This window comes from Micropterus dolomieu, linkage group LG07 (genome assembly GCF_021292245.1).
Source record: "Micropterus dolomieu isolate WLL.071019.BEF.003 ecotype Adirondacks linkage group LG07, ASM2129224v1, whole genome shotgun sequence".
NCBI classification, from domain to species: Eukaryota; Metazoa; Chordata; class Actinopteri; order Centrarchiformes; family Centrarchidae; genus Micropterus; species Micropterus dolomieu.
This window is the reverse complement of record NC_060156.1, coordinates 28,775,858-28,798,861: the sequence shown is the minus strand read 5'-3', so window position 1 is coordinate 28,798,861 and position 23,004 is coordinate 28,775,858. Positions and strand designations below refer to the sequence as shown.

General features: G+C 38.2%; 1 protein-coding gene across 1 annotated transcript in view; it reads right to left on the bottom strand.

Annotated features, from left to right (window-relative positions):
* The window catches only part of LOC123973337 (inactive dipeptidyl peptidase 10-like), a 63,858-nt gene that overhangs the window by 12,640 nt on the left and 28,214 nt on the right, over positions 1 to 23,004 (bottom strand). Inside the window, exons 6-17 of the mRNA XM_046053275.1 lie at positions 13,603 to 13,655; positions 12,807 to 12,888; positions 10,112 to 10,232; positions 9,330 to 9,484; positions 7,229 to 7,326; positions 7,006 to 7,129; positions 6,879 to 6,917; positions 3,903 to 4,010; positions 3,377 to 3,468; positions 3,222 to 3,269; positions 1,853 to 1,974; positions 1,055 to 1,102 (exon numbers count right to left, since the gene is read on the bottom strand). Coding sequence (XP_045909231.1) covers positions 1,055 to 1,102; positions 1,853 to 1,974; positions 3,222 to 3,269; positions 3,377 to 3,468; positions 3,903 to 4,010; positions 6,879 to 6,917; positions 7,006 to 7,129; positions 7,229 to 7,326; positions 9,330 to 9,484; positions 10,112 to 10,232; positions 12,807 to 12,888; positions 13,603 to 13,655 — 1,090 coding nt within the window. The remainder of the gene's footprint in view (positions 1 to 1,054; positions 1,103 to 1,852; positions 1,975 to 3,221; positions 3,270 to 3,376; positions 3,469 to 3,902; positions 4,011 to 6,878; positions 6,918 to 7,005; positions 7,130 to 7,228; positions 7,327 to 9,329; positions 9,485 to 10,111; positions 10,233 to 12,806; positions 12,889 to 13,602; positions 13,656 to 23,004) is intronic.

Sequence of the window (23,004 nt, the reverse complement as noted above, 5' to 3'; positions counted from 1 at the left end):
CTTGCAATTCAAAAGTTTACCAAGACATCTTACAAGAAAATCTCAGGGTGTCAGCCCACCAGCTGAACTCACTAGAGGTCGGGTCCTGCAACAGGACAATGATACGAAACACTGAAGTAAATCTACCTCTGAATGGCTCCTTAAAAAGAAAATCCTTTTGGAGTGGCTCAGTGGAAGCCCAGACCTTAACCCGATAGAAATGCTGTGGAGAGACCTCAAGCGAGCCAGTCACAGCAGACATCCAAAGAACCTAGTGGAACTAACAGTTTTGCAAGGAGGAATGGCACAACAGATCTTCTAAAAGGTGTGCAGGTCTGATCCGCAGCTACCGGAAGCGTTTGACTGAGGTCATTGATGCCAAAGGAGGTTCCATCAGATTCACTTACCTTTTCCAGCAGCGCCAATATTTATTGGGTGTGTTCAGTAAATACCTGAGAAATGCTAATTGTTTCTGTTTTGTTAGCTTATGCCTATTGTGATTGTCTATACCAGTGAATTTGATGAAGGTCAGAAAACATTTTATCACCAAATGAGGCAGAAAACCAGGTAATTCCAAAGGGTTCACTGCATTTCTTTTGCACATTATCAAACACACAATAGTCACATTCAAACCGGTGACCCTCCATTTCCCAAGCCAAGCCCCCACTGACTGAGCTACTGCCACCCCAATAATAATAATAATCAACATCTCTCAATCTGTGAGCCTGTAGGAGCGGAGGAAGATAATCATTTATCTACCCAGAGTGCCAGAAGCGGCTCTGAGTGCCTTTGATATACACTCAACAACATTTCAAGCACTTAACGGGTTAACATTAACTGCATACTCATATCCAGTTTTCTACAGTCATGAGTAATCCTCCATTGTTGAATTCTGGCTTAATAACTCTTAGTGGCTTAATCTCCAAAAATGTGTTGATCGATTAATGCACTTTTCAGACGCTGGAGGCACACAAAAACTTCTACCCAAATATGATGAATACATATACCTGATGCAATTGAGTGAAAGAGTCTGAATACTAAATTGGTACAAGTTTGCCAGTGCCAGAGTACTTACTGCTCATATCACTTAGTTTGTGAAGAGTAGTTTGGGGTATTCCAGGACCTGGGAACAAAATAGTTTAGGTCAGGAAAGGCTACTTTATTTTTAATATAATGAAGCTCAGCGTAAGTTCAAGTAGACAATCTTTATGCCCCATTTATTTAAATAAATATAAAGAAAATATAACAGATATAAAAGACAAAAGGTTAAAGTTTAGTAAACAGATCTTTTTAAAAACAGATCTAAATCAAATAAAAAGCAGTCTTTGATATAACTAATACTTTGATCGTAGCTGTCTGAAAGCTTTTTTAGTAAAGTTTAGAAAAGCTCATTGCAGGAGTATTGCCTACAAGAGAGTAAAGTTGGGGTTCATTTTAAATCTTGTTTCTTGCTGTTGATTTGGTAATAGGCTGACAAGTCACTGTAAGTTTTCACTCTCTCCTATGTGAGTTACATACAGTAGACTCACACTCTTCTACTGAAAATATTTAATTAAAGTAAATATTCAAGTGTGTAGTAGCTGTTTGAAATGTTTCAACTCGCAATATTAAATAAATGTGATCCACTGACTCAGCTCAGCAAACCTTAAGATTCATTTAATAATGAGGTAACCTTTCTGGGAACATTTTAGAACCATGAGCGTGTGAACTGGCAGTGAACCAAGCTTTGGCAAATAAAAAAAAGAGCTATTAAGTGATGTGAATTGATTTGGAAATCAACCGATAACATGTGATTTCATGTTGTCATACATGGCAACCTTGCTACGAACCACTCAGTTCTGATATTGCTGTTGTGGTCATAATTCGGTGTTACCTCTACAGTTGAGAAGAACGTGTTGATAGTTCGGGCTGAGGACAGCGTCGTAGTAGGTGCACTTTGATTTGATAAGGGAGCATGTGAGGCATTCTCTATTAAATGGATCCACAGTGGAGACTCTGTTTGGGGACAAGAACAAAGGTGTGTGAGGTCAAAAGAAGTTGATTTGAGAGGATTTGCAACTTATAATAAAACAAATACAATGGAAAGTGTGCCAAAATAAAATGTAGTCAGCAACAATGTGGTTTAACTCATGATGTGTGTTTTAGATCAACATGTTTTTATGTGTGTATGTAATTTGCTGAGATGTAAAAAGTGATGTGTCAATAAAAACGATGCAAATACATCATCATACATGGAACTGGATAGACAAGAAAAATGGTGGTAAACAAAGACATCAGATCTGTTTGGGGTGATGAGGAGACTGTAACCTTTGTCACATTAATACATAAAACAAACTGAAATGTCATGTTTTCCACATGGTTATCCACTGGTTGAGATTTAGCAGGTGCGGATTTTATTATGTCAACTCATTATGCCCTCCTCTTCTACAATGGTTTAATGGCAGAATTGCACCACCAACTGTTTATCTCAATGAACCAACTAATATTTACATAACAGCAGTGGATGGAAACGTGTATACATTTGCATTTTCATTTCGCTGATTTTCTGGAAGTTCATTTAAAATACGAGTTATTTTTTATTTGCATGGAAACTTAACTACAGAGCTGCATTTCTCACTTGTGTGAATATAGCCATTAAATATGTTAATATGGCCAATAATACACCATTGACACATAAGGCTTCACTGAAAGATAAAGTACTTTTTATTTGTCTCACAAGATTTGGAATCTTTGATGCTCATTCATTTTCTTGCCATGACTGAGAAGAGAAGATTGATACCACTTATTTCTGTACACTACATGTGATGCCAGCGACTTCTCATCAACATCTCATTTGTTTAATCCATACACAAGCGGAAGTGTAAAAACAAGTCATGGTTATACGAGGGGGCGGGCGGGTTATGTGCCCAACTATTTCTTGGCCGGCTGCAGCGGCTTCCTTGGCATTTTCTACAGATTAAATAGAGAATATAAAACCTGCTTTACTGAGCTGAAGCACTGGTAGGTGGATTTTTTTACCTTCCCACAGAGCCAGGTTAGCTGTTTCCAGTGTTTATGCAGAACTAAAATAAACGTCTTTTCACTCTTGCTCATATTTACTATACAGACACAGGAGTAGAATTGATCTGACTCGAGCTCTTGGCAAGACAGCGAACAAGCATATTTCCCAAAATGTCAAACTATTCCTTAATGAATGATGGTGACTTCTCTACTTCTATATAAAAGTGAAATTGCTATGGTACCTGTACAATTGCCGTTGTGTTGAGCCTTCCTCTGTACTAAGGAAATAACTAAAAAAACACAAAACAACCCTGTTATTTGAGATTTCAAATTGTGTATCACATGTATCACATTGTATGGTACCTAAGATTGTATGGTGTCAGTGTCTCATGCTTACACTGAGTTTGTGCTCTCAACATAGGCCATAATTTGAGAGACTTCCCAGCTTCCTGAGGTCAGGTGGCGGAGGCTGACCTCTTGACCCTCAGACTTATGAGCACGAGAGAGAATAAAACACAACAGAGCTGAGAAAGCATGTTAACATGACCTCACATGCCCCACATGCCCCACATGGTCTTAAAGGGGTGCAAACAATCTAAAACTTTTGTTTCACTTATTATCTTTACAGAACCTGAATTAATCTGGCACAGAAGCCAGTGCCTCCGGTGCGTCTACTGTACAACCCTCTCTGTAATTTATTCATGTGAATGTATTCGTAATTCTCTGGTGTTTCAGGAAATGAAGTTAGAATATAATTTAAAAAGATGAGACTTAAAAAAGGGAATCATATGACCAGCATGAATAATTGGAGGCCCTTAGGACAGATAAGGGGACAGAATACACATACAGAAGAAGTTTAATTTAAAGAGAGAAAGCCCCTAACTAAATGGATTCATTTTATTAAAAGTTTGTAATAGTTTTACTTGGTTGGAGACCATGGTGATATGGTTGAATGTCCCACGGCCGCCATGTTTTAAAGGCATAATGATAAAGAATGTTGTACAATCCTTGGAAAATACGGGCTCCTCATTCTGAGAAAAGAGACAAAAAACAGACAGACACTGCCATTAATATCTGTTGCCATGTACAACACCAAGCACTTAGCACAGGAAGAAATGGATTCACAAAATTTTCAGTTATGTGCATTCACTGGATTGATAAGTCATTTCCTATTTTTCCAGTGAGACAGAGCCGCAACGCAATCCTTGTGGACACTTGCGCCCCTTCACTTGCCACTGACAGGCTCAGATTGTTATTACAAGTGTCTGACAACATTGTAGAAAGGATCCCTACAGAGACAGACCTTTTTTAAAGAGTAAGATTCTTTAATCAGAAACAGTCGCTAATTCGTCCCTTTGCCAAAGCCACCAAACCCCCTTGACAAAGGATTTGCAGCTGCTGACTGCAGTGCACTCATTCAACATTGGACCAATTTAAAAAAATGTTGTCTCTATTAGTCAGTTAGAATATAGAAGTTAAAATATAGAGAAATAATATCCAGGTTGAAAAACTTTAAGTTCAAAAAGGAAAAAGGTTATTTTCTAGCTTTGGTGGTCAGCATTTATTTGAAAAAGGCCTTTATTACAGACTTCTTTGTAGGCCTATTACGCCTATTAACCCTTTCTTTGATGAGCAGAGTGTGATTAAATGTTTTAAACGTTGCAGACCAAGGAAAAGCCCAGGTCCTGATAATATAAGCAGTCGTCTGGTTATAGTGTGCACAGAGCAGCTAGCTCCTATTTTTAATTATATTTTCCAACCGTCACTTACACAGCAGAGAGTACCATGTCTATTGTGGTGCCCGTTGCCAAGGGAAACCATTCCCAAGTCCATAACGAGTTTAGGGCTGTGGCCCTAACTTCCTTGGTAATGAAGTCATTCGAAAAACTCGTCAAAAAACAGCTCTTAATTAAAACTGAGTGCTTTCTTGACCCTTTTCAGTTTGCCTACAGGATGAAGAGGAGAGTGCAAGATGCTACCATCACCCTCCTCAATCTACTATATAAACACCTAGAAGGTAGCGGGAACCATGCTAGAATTATTTTTGTTTACTTCTCATCAGCATTCAGTAGTATCCAACCTCATATGCTAGTTGAGAAACTAGTTAATAATTTTTAGGTGGATTTAAGTATTGCAGGCTGGGTCCTTGATTTTCTCACTAACAGAACACAGTGTGCAGGGTGAACGATAAAATGTCTAGTGTGTTGAAATCATCCACCAGCTGTCCTCAGGGGTGTGTTCTTTCTCCTCTCCTGTATATTCTATACACAAATGACTGACAAAGCCATTATTACAACAGACACATTATTATGTTTGCTGACGACTCAGCCTTCTCAGTGATGATAAAACTGGTCATGGTTAAGTTGTTAATGATTTTGTTTCCTGGTGTGATCAAAATTTCTTACAACTTAATGTTTCCAAAATAAAAGACATGTGTATAGATTTCAGACGTTCCCACCCAGCCACCCAGAATAGTGTTGTCAAAGGACAGGCAGTGGACATGGTCACTAATTATAAATATTTGGGCACTATGATTGATAATTATCTGAAATTTGACCTTAACACTGAATTACTATGCAAAAAGGGCCAGCAACGCCTTTCTTGTTAAGGGAAACTCGTTAAATTTCATATTGACAAGACTCCAATGTCTCCATTCTATAGAGCTTTCATTGAATCTGTCATTTCATTTCCCATCATCTGCTGGTATGGTAACCTTGGTATCAAATGCAAATAGCAGAAGGAGGTAACCACTTGCGGGCAACTACTGTATGTATCGGTTTTTGGAATGTTTTATTGGAACGGAGATGTATTATATCCTATCTGTGGTATTTTATCTGCAGGGTTATATCTTATCTAGGGAAAAAGTTTTGCAAAATATCATATCGTAGTGTGGGATAATTGTTGTAGTACAAAATGTTAGCGGTGTGATAGGCGTACATATATTTTATAGTTGTCAATGCCTTTGTTTTTTAGTTAGGACAACCAACGTTGCATTGGTGTAAGGAATCTGGTGTATAGGCTCACTCTTGTGTGTATGTGTGTGTTTCTGTATTATATTGTATGTCATATATTCCTTTATTTTGGTGTTGTGTTAATATGCCTGCTGCAGCACAAATTGCCCATTTGGGACAAATAATACATGATTTCTTGATTGATTGACCTATATGTCTAATTTCTTAAAATGTTCACTTTTTTTCTGAATTAGTACACGTTTAAATTGCTGTTGATATTGTTTAGTGTTTAAGTAAACTCAGTTATCTGTGTTTACTTGATGTTTAAAAGAAATCAGTACAATACACATTTTTCTATAGCACTAATTAAATCAGTACAACACCAGTTATGTTTTACTCACAACTCTACTGTTCTGAGTTCTCCTCTTGAAAATCACTGCTACTTTGCTACCCTAAGTGAAATTCACAATGTTTCACATTAAAAGCAGCTCAGAGTTCAAAATTTGTCCCTTTGTTGTTGGGATTTGAATCAAACCATTTTCTTTTCCTTTTCACTGACAGAAGCAAAACAGAGCTAAAAACAAACCCAACAAAGTGTAAGTAGTTGGAAAAAGTTGGTGAATAAATATTTCCCTACTTCTTTAAAAACAGTAAGTCATAGCAACAGCAACATGTTGTTGTACTGAATTAGTGCTGTGGAAAAAAAACATGATGCTGAATTTACCATGTGAGCCTGTGTGGTTCTAAGTAATTCCAACCCCCTTCAATGTTTTTTTTTGCATGCTCTTTATTAGTAACTGTCCTGTTTTTTGTGGCGGTCATTTGAGATTTGGCTGTTATATGACCAGCTCTCATGTGAAAATTAACATGTTCCTTTAACAAGTTACTGATAGGCTTATAAATGAGCTTATCAAAGATAATGAAGGCTTTCTGGAGTGATGCACTCACCTGACCATCAAGCCACTTCTCTGATGTCATCACATGCTTCTGAAGTGGAAAGATCAATTCAGTACATAACACTTCTGTCAATTCACTGTGGATTTTTAGAAGACTAAATTAACAGCAACTTTCTTACCTTTGTGCAGGCACCTGTTGTGACATCACACAGAGAAAGAATTGACACGTTTTGAGCGCGATTCACCCAACGCACACTCAGCCTCTCCTGGTTCACCCATTTCACCATGGTGATGTAGTACTCACTAAGGGCAACCAATACAGGAAGTGGTGAGCAAATAACTAACATAAGCAACCTGGAATTAATAAGATGCTATTATTATTATTTCAAATTTATAGCATACATCTTTTCAAAACTGTTAGGAGGTCTCAGTTCAGTTGTTAGGGAGCTGCCATCTAGAGTGACGACATAGAGTGTGACGGTGGGATTGATTTGTCCCATCTAGAATGAAAACAAATGTACAATTACATTCACAGATCTAATCAAATTGGATGTAATATCCGTGATGCACTACATGCACTGTAGCAATAACAATAAGCACAGAGCAACACGCTCCACTCTATTTTTATACGTTGTCAAAATGAACAATGCCAGTAGGACTTTAACAGAGAATATAATGACAATATGGAACAAGTAGAGAACAAACTGTGTTGCTGTTTACTATGCAGGCCTGGGGGCAAGTCAGTTGATTTCCTTTGCTTAAGCCTTCCTCAAAAATAGAGCTCATTAGTCTACATGACATGGGAAATCTCTAAAATACAGCATAACCTATCACAAAGATGACAGCATCTACGATACGTTGCGCTCACTTCTTTTTACTGGTTATCATACTTGTCTTCATCAATCTTTCACTTTCTGCTCTTTTGGAGGTACTTCTTGGAATAGCTCTATTCTGTTCTACGCACGCCACTGTGGCGTATTACATGGCAGGTAAGCAGTCTGATGGATCAGACACATCTGAAACCTGCTATCACTCATGCTAAATCCACCTTAATTTACAAGTTGCATTGCACCCTGACCTTTAAAAACAAAACAGATATCGACACTGGCCTTAAAATCCAGTATGGACCAGACTGTAGTATGGCATAGTTTGTCACAGTAATTAGGTATTTCTCTAAGCGCAGACACATGATCACCAGAGGCCCCACGATACGATATTACGGCAGTACTTATGTCACAATACGATATTATTGCGATTTTAAACATATTGCGATATTTTGCAATTTATTACCTTATTTCCAACTGTCCCCAAAGGAAAACAAAGAAAAAATATTTTTTTTAGTGAACTGAAAAAGCAACTGATGTTATTATTATTGTACCACAAAGTAAAATTCTCATGTACAAAGATCGATAGTTGATGTCCGTGTATGGATACAATATTGCCACGGAAATGATCATGATACTATGCTGTATTGATTTTTTCCCCCACCCCTACATGATACCCATGAAGAATATTGTCTAGGGTTTTACTTTTACTGTGTATTGACCCACAAGGAGATAACCACGCACACTTATCCCCAAGTGACTGAAGTAGACATATGACTGTCAGACTGCAGTGTTCTCATGGACAAAAGGAGAACCCAATTAAATTTCTGCTTCATTTAGTCCCACAGTATTATAACACTGACCCCACTCAAGGATATAAGCAACAGTCTGAGTGTGTGTGTGTGTGTGTATACAATTGTTACACCATGTATAAAAAAGGCTAAGATTAAGTGTAGCGCTTCATTAATTAGATGTCTGTCTGTCCATCGTCTGTGGGTCTGAACCGACAAATGAGATTGCCCTCTACCTTATGACCCCCATTCCACCAGTTTTCCACAACTCATCTCCCATCTAAGATGCATTTGATACACTAAACACCCGCATCAAAGGTTGGGAGGTGTGTTAACTTGCCTTACTAAATCATATCCCTCTCCTATCCCACCCAGTGCCACAGATCCCTACAGTCATCCATCCTCAAAGGAAGCAAGTCACTGTAACATGAATTCAACGAGAAAAGGATTGACTAACCTTCATGGATAAGCTAAAGCAGAGAGTCTGCAGTTGTATTATTCATAACGCTGGTTTGATACAATAAAGTTGCAATGCAAGGAGGTATGTCCGCTTGCAGATTATTGCAGAGGCAGGTTGGAAGGGTTGTTGTGCAGTATAAAGTAAGATAAATGACATCATGATCAGTCAGATTTCAACTGCAGCTAATTATTTAGATCTAGCCCTAGATGTTGCCCTAGAAAGATTTGCATATTTCTTTGAAATATATAAATCTGTATGAAATCTCTTGTAAAAGAAGGTCCCATTAACTGGAATACTAGGTTCCAACAACATATCAATACCCCAAATCAATGCAGCAATGTCATGTGGTATGACCACCTAATTAATTGAAATTATGGAAATACAGGCATTATCCATGCCAGTTGGGCTTATTGTATTCTAACGTCCACCTTTGGATAAGGGTACTCCTTCCCCCTGGGGTAGAGAGAGCCTGTGAAGCGGGGCAGGAGCATGTTAGGAACCAGGGAATCGTTGATGGTGAGGTAGGCCAGTCTGGAGCCATCAGGAGACCACCAGTGGGCCACCAGTGTGTGCAACACCTCCTCTGGAAGAAAAGGCAAATCAGACAATCTGACCGAGGGAGTGGGGCTCAGGACTCCTGCTTATTATTGACACAATCTTCCCTGTTTATGCTCCTCATTTTGTTCAGTGTATTCAATTTTCATCAAACATATATTATTAGTCAAGAAGTAAATTGATGGCAGGTTAAATAATAGTCCAAATGAACGAATGACTGGACTGTGTGATGTGCTCGATGTGCCTTAACTCATTTTAAGGACGAAAAACAAACAGGTGGAAACATAACACATACAGAGCCTAACATACATCAACCATATCGCAACATTAAAAGTGTAAGGGAATTTTAAGGTAATTATTACACTGATGCAAATTCCATGTAGACTCACACAAGAGGTGTTGGATTTATCATTCTTTGTTCTCACCAGCAGAAAACACAATAGACCATGCACACTGTGCACATGTACCGTAAAATTATTTACCTTCGCCACAGGCCTACAAAACATCTAGACTTACATTGTGAAAATAATAAGCCTTACACACTTAATACATTTAGGCCTATATGTGAAATAATGCGATCTTCAGCTAGAGGAATGCCAGGTTCTATAGCTAGCATTTGATCCATTGTACCGGGTTTCTGCAGCCTCTCTCTTACCCTCATACAGCCAGTCTGTGATGCCATTGAAGATGATCCCCTCCTGTCCAGAAGACGTGAGCCTCCAGGAGCTGCTATGAACATCCGTTTGGTAGTAAATGTTGTTTTCAAATATATATATCTGTGGGATAGATAGCACAAGGGTCTTAATTTGAAAACAATGCCACAAACGGTGCAATACAAAACACATCTAAGCATTTCCACACATTATTGTAAGAAAAAATGCGATGGAGAGGAAACACACAGTGTGGTAATATCAGCTTGGTGTCATATTTCCACTGGGTTTGATTCATTTAGTCAAGAATACATTTAAAGATGTTACACAGACTTGTTAAGTCTTTGCATTCCTGTCACCTTTTATGCATTAGTCTTGAAGTTACAGCACAGCACACAAGAACTGACGCAATAGAACATCTCTGCTGAACAAACCGAGTACTGAACTGATCTCACTCGGACAACATTTTCAATGAGTGGCTCATCTCTTGAGTGGCTCATGAGTAATAATACTACTTTGTCATTAGCGGTGTGACACACTGCTGCAGGGCTTCCTGGAGAACAGGTTCCACTGAGGGCAGGCAGAAAGACAGAGGAAACGAGATAAATATGCTATCAAACGGTTAATTACTTTCCTTGTCTGCACTGGTGAAAATAATGGACTTATTATTCTGTGCACAATACTGTGGAGGCATTACTCACACAGAGAGCATTGGTCACCACAACATGTCATCCAGCCACAGCTTGATTAGTGTAACTGTTTAGTTTAAAGAGAGTCTTTCCTCTTAAGTCAAAAATAGCCTTTGATTAGCCTTTACCTCAGAGCAGAGAGGATTCTATGAGCGCAATTTATTATGCATGATACTAAAATCGGAATGAAAAGAAAAAATTAAATTTGAACGCAATTGTTTAGGGCTGCAGCTATCATCATTATCGATTCATCTGCTGATTACTTTCTTGATTATTGGATTCATTGTTCAGTCAAAAAATCTACATTACAGTTTCCCGAATGCCAAGTTAACATAGCTAAATGCTAGTTATCCCAACCAGCAATCCAATTATATTAAATTAGAATTATATTTAAAAAATGAGAAAAGCAGCAAACTGTCACATTGGAGGAGCCTAAACCTTCTAATTGTTGACATTTTTCCTTGACTTCCTGAATATCAAAATTGTTGCTGAGAAATGTTCTGTCGATCGACTAACTGATAAATCAATTCATTTGAGCTCTACAATTGTACCTTGACTAAACACCACAGTTTTGATATTCATGATGGGACTACACAAATCCCTATAATAATCTTATAGCCTCCAGCTATATAACAAATCGCATTTAGCATTAGTAGAGCATTTTTGCTGGGTCATTTTTGCATTTTCACACATTGAGGCTCTCTAATATCCAAACATGGGATTTTATCACAGAATAACTTCTTACATGAATGTTATACATGTTTTAGCTTAACATAGTGCTGCAGAGAAACTGTGATACTTGTTGAGAATAAGACAAGCAGGATTATGGGCCAGAATAAACTGTGCTCGCATCTGTTAAGGAGGAGACATTTGTCGTATTTGCAATATGAATTTCTTGGTGAAATAGCCCACTGTAGAAGAGACTAAATGAGATATAGCTCAGTAGATGTTAAGTTGTATTTGGGTTACTACGCTGTTTTTTACTTTACTGACTTGCTTGGATAATTAAAGGGAAATCTTAAGCAAAAAACTTTATTCATAAGAACTGAATAGCTTAGGGTGACCATATTTTGGTTTTCAAAAAAGAGGACAGTGGGGGCAGGAGGCAGACAGATACCCACAGTGGGTGGAATGCAGGGGGTGGGGGGATTGGCTACTGCAGAGGCTCTATCCACCTGGAGGAGTAACTACTGTAAATTAGTGTACTAGTACAATATTATAACATTAAATAAAATGACAATAAAAACTTTAATGTTAGCATAATACTAATATATTTAGAGATTAGGGTCAATATTATTATTAGTTTTATTTATTATTATTATATTAGTATTCATTATACTTTCATACAATAGTGTCACATACTTTAGCTTACCACCTATATAATATTAATTACAGTTACAGCAGTTTCATTATGGTAAGTTGTTCTCATACATTAAATCCTTGTGCAAGAAAAATGTCTCCATGGTAGTTAGTCTCTAATTAGTGTTAACGAGCTAACTTGTCAATAATAAGAACCATTCATGCAGAACGAGTTCAACATATCAAAATTTTGCTGTATTACCATGTCAACCTTTTTTTGTCCCAGCCCATCCAGACAGTGATTGGCTGGTTTATGCACATGCTTGGATAAAAAAGCACATCATTCTCCCTAGCACTGCATTTGGGCATTTTTTACGCTGTTCAGGCACCATATGCCCCTGTTAACAGGCAAGCTGCTGCTGTCTCTTGGCTGCTGCTGTGGGGCTGTGGGTAATAATTGGATCAGTGCTTGAAGTGGAAAAAAACTTAAGTAAATATTATAACATTAAATACAAAGTAAAATGTTAGTATAATATTAATATATTTACAGGTTACACTGTATTTTGATTGTCTGCCTGCCTGTTAATCTTATTGTGTCAGGTCGAGGCCGCCCATGTATGGTCACTCTATAATAGCTGAATAAGAAGATTCATCTTAATGCTTCACTGTTTTTAGGGTGAGTTGCCATTATCTGACTCTGTGAACCACTCACCAGCTGCTGACCATGAACGCCCCACGAGGCAAACTGGAGGACTGAATCCGACACCTCTGGAGGATTCAGCTCCCGCACCTCTCTGATTCAAGGACAATTAAAAACATGTTAAACATGAATCATTACACAGACCAGCAAGTATTTAGATCTGCTTGTAAATCTGAGAAAACTGCAAATTTACAGTCAAATAATTTTGAGGTACATACCAGCCTACTTAAAACTTAATGGCCCATGTGTAGGATTTAGTGGCATCTAGTAGTGAAGTTATATTCCGCTAACCCTCCCATTCCATACGTGTAGAAAAAACTGTGGTTGTTGCTGAACTTGCCAAAAACACGAAAGACCCTCTCAAGAGCCAGTGTTCGGTTTGACCATTCTGGGCTACTGTAGAAACATGGCAGTACAAAATAGGGGCCGCTCCATCGGTAGATATAAACAGCTTATTCTAAGCTAACGAAATACAAATTATTCAACAAAAAACTATTCTCATTTTCAGGTGATTATACCTTAATGAAAACATACTTTCCCATATTTCTGTCAATATCCCAAATATTACACACTGCTAAACTGAATTTCATAATATTTAATTTGAGGGTTCAATTTGTGTCAACTTTTTTTTTAACCCATAAAAATTCTTTGGACATTTTGTTTGGGTAGAAACAAAAAGACAACACAAAAAACATGCTTGGCCCTAAGTTGTGTGCTAGTGATCTTGATGGGGGACCCATAAAATGAAAATAAGTAATTTCGTCATGCAAGGTCTATGTTGATTAGGTCTAAGTATTTGTTTACTCACCTTGTATAGAGGTTGTAGATCAGATATGATGCCAAGAAAGAGTGCTTGTAGAGCTAAGACCAAATCACAGGAAAAACAGTTCAAATGTTATTATGAACAAATCTTTGTTCTTTACCCATTAATAATAATTAGGACCTCAACAGCCCTGAAAAACAGGGAAGTAATTGAGATAATCATTACTAAAACACCCCTGTACGCAGGATAAGCAGTTGACGATGGATGGATTACTAAAACATTAGATTCAAAAAGAGATGAACCATTAGATATTCCAACAATAATGTTAACATACTAATGATAATAAAAAACACAATACAATGTTTGGTGGTTTTTGTTGCACAAGCTTTTCCTCAACAAGTGTGTACTTCTACTCCAGTTGGTAATTTACTGCTTTTCCCAGTTTGCCTTTCTATACTTGAGGTCCTATTTTATTGGACAGTGAGTAACCAGCATGGTTTTCCATTTTATAAGGAAGAGTTAAGAGGGAAAAATGCTTTACTGTACTTTACAATGCGAGGGACACGTCTGCAAGAACACAAGCTGTGATTAGATTGCATCATGGTTAGTCTGTGCTCCTTGAATCTATTTGCCATTAAAAAAATCGATCTTTATCATAGCTTTTAAGACCATTGCTCACATTTTGTGTGATCTGAAGAAATTAGTAACAATGGGCCTCATGCAAGAACTACTTGTATGAACAGATTTGTTTGTAAGTGGTTTATTATTTAGGAGAACTTGCTGCTTTCACCAATTTTCCCACATTTAGAATTTTCTCTTAAGCATGAACACAGTTTACGAATGTAAAGTTACCTTATCTAAGTTTTTCACTAATGGACAACATATTTCATTACTTTGAAGCAATTTTGACTATGAAAAGCCTATATAAATTACACTTCATAATTATGTGGACATCATCATATCACTTATCCTATTCATATAGCTAACAATCTCATCATTCATTGAAACTGGCTAGTGATGCTACTGTATAACAGCACAATATAAATATGAACATCTCAAACTTCAACACAGCATAAATTAATTGAAGGTCAATTTGTCTCTGGATAAAATAAGATCAGCCTGAAGTGAAATCTTTTAGATGCTTTAGCGCGTCAGACCCTTGGAAGAGAGTGACAGCAAGCTGATATATTGGCAGGGACAGATGAATGTTTGTTGTTGCGGTTTAGATTACCACGGGCTGCTTCTGCAAATGTGAAACTTGTGAGAGCCTCAATGCCGCAGACAGACACACGGATCCAACCCAATTCCCTTAATCCCACTGCTGACGCTGGTAAAAATAAGAATACTTCCCTTTTTGGATTTTCGACAGCAGGACTTCAATCTCAGAACTCGTAAAATTCTACTTTTTACTAATTCAAGTCATTTTAATGAACGAACACTTCCTGTCATATTGGGCACGATGTGTAGCCTTATATGGTATTATTTAGGGCTGAACGATTAATTGTTTTCAAATCGAAATTGCGGTTTGACAGAATGCGATTAAGTAATCGTGAAGACACTGATTAAATGCAGGTTAATTATACAGCCTGTCTGACCCGTTTTAAACAGTATTTGCAGTTGCAAATACTGTTGTCATCCTTGTGTGACAGACCTGCTAACCAATCATAAGTGCCATGCACCTCTTTTTACGGTCCTTCTCACCAATTAGAAACAAATGAAATTAGAGGAAAACGTAGGAGAATGGCACCAGCCAAACAGACACAGGCAGCAGCTGTGCCACGGTTTTGTCCGGCGTCAACTCACACTGAAGTTTTTCAGCAGCAGAGCGTTTAGCCTACACATTGTTAACTTGTTGTTAATTTGTCATTTTGTGTGCTTCAACTACAGAGAACAGCTGTTTGTGAGTCAGTTCCACTCTGCTCTGTGCGTGCTACATATCCTACATGGAGCATTTCAGAACAAGAGCGTTTTGCCCGTCTGATTTTTTTGGTCGGTTTTAACTGTGTTTACTGTTGATGTATGATCGGGAGTCTGCAAAAGGTGTTTTATCTTGAAAACTCACCGGATTTTCTATGCTGTTCTGTGTCTGACTTCCTGTCTGGTTCTTCTGCTCTGTGCTGCATGACGTGGCTTCAGTCAAAAATAAACTGGCAGTGAATCCTGAACTTTAGCAAAACTTCAATAAAAAAAATCGTTAATCTAATTGTAGTCGCAATATCTGGTAGAAATGTCGCAATTAGTTTTTTTCTCCAAATCGCTCAGCACTAGTATTATTGGAGCATTAAAATGCCAACTTACAATGTTCATGAACGCGCATTCAGTCACGCACAAAAAGCATTTATTATGTTTACACAGGTCATTTACACAGTTATTTGAAGTTAGGAACGTTTGCTGAATCTGATGTGGCACACAAACTCACCATTCAAAAAAAATGAAGAAGAACTTAAGATAAGAATACGGAAATAGTCTTACATGTGGCGCAGTTTTCTAATAAATAAAAACTCACAAAAAAGTCCATCATGAATCAGTTCAATGAAAGAATGTCTTTAGTTTTCACTACCTTAAATTACAGGCTAATGTCATATATTAGGAAAATACATTGGCTATTGAGGAGAGCTATCATTTGACATGTTGGCAGTATACTATGTACTTTTTATATGGAAAAAACCCCCATGAAATTGCTTGGCATTTTGCCTGTTTGTCCAAAGGTCAACAGACATATCTGTATATAAATGGAGAGAGGAGAATGTCACTGGGATATAAGAACCATATCTCTAACCAATATTTCTTTGTTTTTGTTCTTTCAAAAAATGTGATGGTTCAAATGGAACCACAAAGATTGTTTCTGTGAATTTTGTCACTCCTATTGATTTATTTTTCTTATTTACTTTTGGGATTAATATCGTCTGAGTTTTTCTGTATCAAACAGGAAGTATAACTGCAACTGCACCATAGGTTTTTACAAATTTCTTCAAAGGTTTAACAGTGTTTAGGTGTCATGGTTTGATCTTTACTGAATTAATATTTGCACATCTTACCATGAGTTAGATCAGAAGGGCAATCTCTTGCGCTTACATAGAACTTATTTAGCTTAACTTTAGCCTAACACAAACACTGTGAGCAAGAGGAAAAAGCTGGCCTATAGCTCTACCTGTGTCTTCTAAGAACTACAAAGTGGTTTTATAAAGGGAATTGTGGTTTAATGAGCAGTACACTGAAGCTAACTGACCAACCACAACTGGGCCCAGTCAACATTGTCCTGCCTCACTGTGACGTCACTGGCTTCACACGCTCCTAACTCTGAACGAATACCGTGTGATTATATCTTGCAACCTTGATAGCTAACAAGATAACACACAAACAAGACCATTTTGGAGCTGTTGGAAACATATTTTTCCTTTTTTGGCAGAGGCTAACATTTCCCGCTGTTTCCAGTCTTTGTTCTAAATTAGGCTGTAAATGTCCTGAACCAATCTTTCTAACTTACGGAATGCAAAGAGGTACAATTGATACCGTAAGAGCAGTAAAAAATTTCACTTCCCATGATGATTGATTCATAGACAACGCCCACAGTTTGACCTCCCCCTATATTAAACTGTCCCAGTGTATATACTGTATATATATATAATATATAACTATTAATTTGCTGTGCCTTTTTTACTGAAAAAAGTGAAGCAGGAAAAAACCACACATGCACTTTGTTTTGATTTGTTTAAACTGTATAATTTCACATTATGGTTACTCTCAGATAATTATTTTGCAATTACCTGTAAATAACTTCATTTAAATATGAAATGTTCACATAAATTTAACTCCACAGCGCCACATATTTACACAACTCACTTCACCATATTTGATCTACCACTAATTTCAAAGTGTGCGATGAAAGGACCAGAGAATATCCACTCACAAAGCTTTTGTTTTTATTCACTGACAACGGTTCAATACCTGAGTGCCTCTACATACTAATCAGCTGGAGCATTAGCGTAACAATGTTACAGTAAGCTCAACCCAGAGCGATATGATAAATATGGTAGAGACACTCCATCCCACTCAGAAAAAGATCAATTTTTCATGGAATGGAATCTGCATGGCTGATCTACTCTCCACCCTGCCTTCACTCCTAATTTGGACTTCCCTCTTCACTACACAAAAGACAATTCTCCAGGAAGGAAAAATGAAACTGTATTTTAACTTGACTGCTGAGTGATGTTGACATCCTTTTTGAAAGAAGAAGAAGAGAAGAAGAGCAGACACCCCTCATACTGTAGGTGACAGCTGCGTGATGACTCCTTGATAAGGCTGTCATCGATGGGTGACACATCAGAGGGGCGGATGTTTGGAGATGTGGAGCGAGGAACAGACTGTTTTAGACAGCATTGGGTGAGTTTGATTGCGGTGTGTGTGGCTGTGTTCTCAGCAGTCTGGGGTATTTGTTTTGTACATCTTAGAACACTATTTAGGTGGTGTTTGCGGCACTGACATTTAAATATAACAGCCTGACATTTAATTAGTGTTTTTCCCACATCTAAGTCATAATTCTGCTTTTAACATTAAATATCTGCTAAAACAAATACTGAGAGTCTGTGACTGAAACACAGGTCCATGGCCATGCTATTATGCATGCTGGCCCAATGGCATAATTTATTGGAGCACTTAAATGGAATGCAGCCGTAACAAATGTTATTGCTTACACCTGTGCTTTTGCTGTGAAAATTCAAAATGTCTGCTGTGAAAAGGGCCTATTGTAAACCCTGTTGCACTAGACCATTGAGCCGTGCAGAACATCATGACACCAAACCGTCGGAAAAGTAATGCGAGGAAGCATTTTGGATTCAACACTGCAGAGGGAAAAATCTTGGAAAAGGTCAGGCTGCCTTACCTTTAAAAAAATGCAACAACCTTATGCCTGGTGCACACTAGAGGATTTTCGGATCTTAACTGATTTTAAAAAATGTGGGATATCACAAACATGATGAAAGATTTGACATATTTTTTAGATTTTAAAACACACACAAGACGATTCAGTCACGATTGGGATCTCACAGAAAATCACGTGATCAAACGTGACTTCCGAAAACAACAAACATCACTGTTCCTTTCACATTAGACAAATATCTAACATGTTTGATATTCATGCTCAGCAAAAAATTGGCTGTTATCAAATATCAGACGAAATAAGTACTTTATAATAAATGTATTAATTCTAATGGCAATTGTTAAATTCAGCAGTAAAAAATTTAACATACTTTATCTCCATGAGGTTGTACATTACATCTGTTTAATATCTAAATCCGACAACAATAAGGCTGTCAACATATGGTCCTCTTTTAATATCTTTATATAATACTACCCATGGCAAAGTTTTTATTGTTTGTGTCTGCTTACATATGCGTTTACTTTTCTGTATAGTTTTTGCAATAGAGATTTGAAGATTTGAGGAGGAAAAAAAAATCTGATTATTCCGACACCACTTGAATGCACTAAGTCACCGCTCACCCCTGCTCACCCCTGCCCTAAAAGCAACAGGGAAATATGTAAAAGTTTAAAAGCAACATAAAATATAATAAAAGTTACAGTGTTACAATCAAGGTTAAAAGAGTTAAATGGAAAATAATAAAAAGCTAAAAACAAAGAAAAAGAAAACAGGACAGTAAGAGTTACAGTGCAGTGTAAGTTATCAGTAAAAAGAAAAATCTTAAATATTTTATTTAAAGCAATGGCAAAAAGAAAAGTCTTCAGTCTTAATTTAAAAGAACTGACTGTTTCAGCAGACCTGCAGTTATCTGGGAGTTTGTTCCAAATATACGGAGCATAATAACTGAACGCCGCTTCTCCTTGTTTAGTTTTGACTCTGGGGACAGAAAGCAGACCTGATCCCAGACGACCTGAGAGGTCTGGATGGTTCGTAACGAAGCAGAAGATCGGAAATGTATTTTGGCCCTAAACCATTTAGTGCTTTATAAACTAACAGCAGGATTTTGAAATCAATTCTTTGACATACAGGAAGCCAGTGTAAAGACCTCAGAACTGGAGTGACGTGACGTGCAGCGTTCTGAATCAGCTGCAGCTGTCTGAGATAAATGCATGGATAAGCTTTTCCAGGTCCTGCTGAGACATAAGTCCTTTAATCCTTGATATATTCTTCAGGTGATAGTAGGCTGACTTTGTAATTGTGTTAATATGGCTCCTGAAATTCAGGTCTGAGTCCATGAGGTGTGTTAACATTACAGATTGAAGTCGAGCACTGACTTTCAATCGTTCCTCCCTGGCTCCAAAAACAATAACCTCAGTTTTATCCTTGTTTAATTGAAGAAAATTCTAGCACATCCAATCGTTGACCTGCTCAATACAGTTACTCAGCGCCTGTATGGGATCATAGTCCCCTGGTGAAATGGTTATGTAAATCTGTGTGTCATCTGCATAATTATGGTAACATATTTTGTTGTTTTTCATAATCTGAGCCAGTGGAAGCATGTCAATGTTAAACAAAAGAGGTCCCAGAATGGAGCCTTGGGGAACTCCACATGTCATTTTGTCAGCTCAGTTGTGTGATTACCTATAGACACAAAGTAGTCCCTGTCCTTTAAGTAGGATTCAAACCAGTTTAGTACTGTGCCAGAAAGTCTAACCCAGTTTACAAGTCTGTCTAGTAATATGTGCAGCACTGAGATCCAATAATACTAAGACTGAAATTCTGCCACTGTCAGTGTTTAAATGGATGTCATTGAAGACCTTAACAAGAGCTGTCTCAGTGCTGTGGTGTGGTTGAAAACCTGACTGGAAGACATCAAAAAAGTTATTTAGTGCCAAGAAAGCACTAAGCTGTTGAAAAACAGCCTTTTCAATGATTTTACTTAAAAGTGGGAGATTTGATATGGGCCTATAACTGCTCATTAGTGAACTGTCTAGATTGCTCTTTTTTAAGAGTGGCTTAATGACTGCAGTTTCCAGGGCCTGTGGGAAAAAACCTGAGAGGAGAGACATGTTGACAATTTGTATTAAATCTGAGGCCATGCATTTAGACACATTTTTGAAAAAACCTGTTTGCAGAATATCAAGGCAGCATGAGGAGGATTTCAGATGTTGTATTATATCCTCCAGGTTTTTATGGTTAATAGAATCAAATTGTCTCATGCTATACGAATTGTTTTTAAGTGGACACAGGGACAAGATATATCCTGTTACTGACATGGAGGCACTGATTGCTTGTCTAATTGTTTGAATTTTGTCTGTGAAGAAGGAAGCAAATTCATTGCAGGCCCTGGTGGATAGAAGGTCAGAGGCTACAGATGTCGACAGCAGCAAACAGGGCACGTGTATTATTAGTGTTTTTGGTGATGATGTCAGAGAAGAAGGACCGCCTTGCATTTCTCTGCTCTAAATTATAAATGCGAAGTCTCTCTTTATAGATGTCATAATGAACCTGGAGATTTGTTTTCCGCCACCTGCGTTCAGCTTTTCGACACTCTCTTTTTTGAGTTCTAACCAGCGTGGCATTTCTCTTTGGAGATCTTCTCTTACCAGAGACTACCGTCACCTTGGCTGGTGCAATGGCATCAATAACTTTTGTAATTTTAGAACTGAAATTATCTACAAGCTCATTGACTGAGACCCGTGAGAGGGCGCGTGTTGAGGAGAAAGCCTCAATAAATTTTTCACTAGTGTTTTCAGAGATATGCCGTTTTGTGTGCACGCAGATAGCACTCTCAAAGAAAACACAGGAATGATCAGAGAGAGCAACGTCAGTCACCACAACCTTGGAAATGTCCAGACCCTTGGAGATGACCAAGTCCAAAGTGTGCCCCCTTATTGTGCGTGGGCCTCGTCAGAAGTTGGGTCAGTCCATAATTATGAAGAACACAACACAGTTCTTTAGTCCCTCTGTCCTGGGGGTTGTCAACATGGATGTTAAAATCACCAACAATAACCACACAGTCAAAGTCAATATGGATTATAGACAGCAGTTCACCAAAGTCATCAAAAAAGTTTGCACTGTATTTAGGGGGCCTGTAGATATTTAGAAAAATAGCTCGAGAAGAGGAATTCAGCTGAAGAGCCACATATTGAAAAGAAGCAAAATTCCCATAAGACATCTTTTTGCATTGGAGGGAGTCGTTAAACAAAATGGCAACTCCACCTCCTCTCTTATGCACTCTAGCTTCACTCATGAAACTGAAGTTGGGAGGGGTAGATAAGGACAGCTGCACTGTTATCTTGATCCAACCAAGTTTCAGTTAAAAACATGAAATTAAGATTGTGAGTTATTATAAAATCATTGATTAAAAATGTTTTTCCTGCCTAGAGACCTAACATTTAACAAAGCTAAATTTAGTTTGTTAAAAACATTTTCTGGCCAACTTTTTTCGACAGGCTGCGGCTGACGAGGAATTAATACTAAATTTGCAGGATATGTTGAGTGCTTCCTGTTTCTTAACACATTCACCGTGCTTTTTCTGTTACCTATCAAAACAGGGACAGAGAAGACTACCAGCACACTGGGCCCTGGCTTGTCCTGGGAAGAGTCATGAGTGCTATTTTCCTTGTAGCCTGGACCCAGCACATATCAGACAGGGCTTACTGGGCTTTTTCGCCATTGCGGAGCGGGAAGGCGGGTTGTGCGCTCTATTTGTGACACGTGTCAAACTTGGAGGACTTAGAACCAGCGGTGGAGATGGACGGTGAGGGGGGTTTAGGGTAGAGAAAATGGGAGTGGAGTGAGGGAAGGACCGGGGAGTAAATTTGGTCCCAGCACTAACCAGGTCTTCCATGTGATCAGTGAAGTCCAACAAGGGGGAGAGGGGAGAAAGTCTTGGCCACCGGTAGTCTTAACTACTGTAACGACTGTCGTCACAGCAACAAGGAACACTAATGAACCAGCGGTATCGATGACCCGGGCCAACGACCCCACTGAGGTTAAATAGCTGAGTTTCCCTGCCAGTCAGTCAGAACTGAAGAAGTCCTTTGGATGAGGGACGAAACGTCTTCCAGTATCTTCAACCAAGTCCAGTTGCCCTTGATTTTAACCTTCGTTGGATAACTATGACCTGGATGACTGAGAATCTTCATAGACATCTTTACTAGGCCTATTTAAAATGGTATTTGATTGCAGAGCGCCGAAGTGCATTCGCACAGCACATCCTTTCGCTCGTCCCCCTCTCTCTCTCCCTCATGAACACCACTGCACAAATCTGTCCAACACAACGCTGTCGGACGCCCAGCTTAAAAAAAGTTATTAGTAAGCACGTAAGAAGCCTAGCTAATAAGAAGAGCTAAGTAAGTAAGCTAAGAAACACTGAGATCACTTAACAAATAATAATAATAATCTTTATTTGTAGAGCACTTTTCAAAAACAAGTTACAAAGTGCTTCAACAAGTGCAAAGACAACAATACAATACCCAAAAGACAACAATACAAGCAAGAAAATATTGAAAAGACCAAAATAC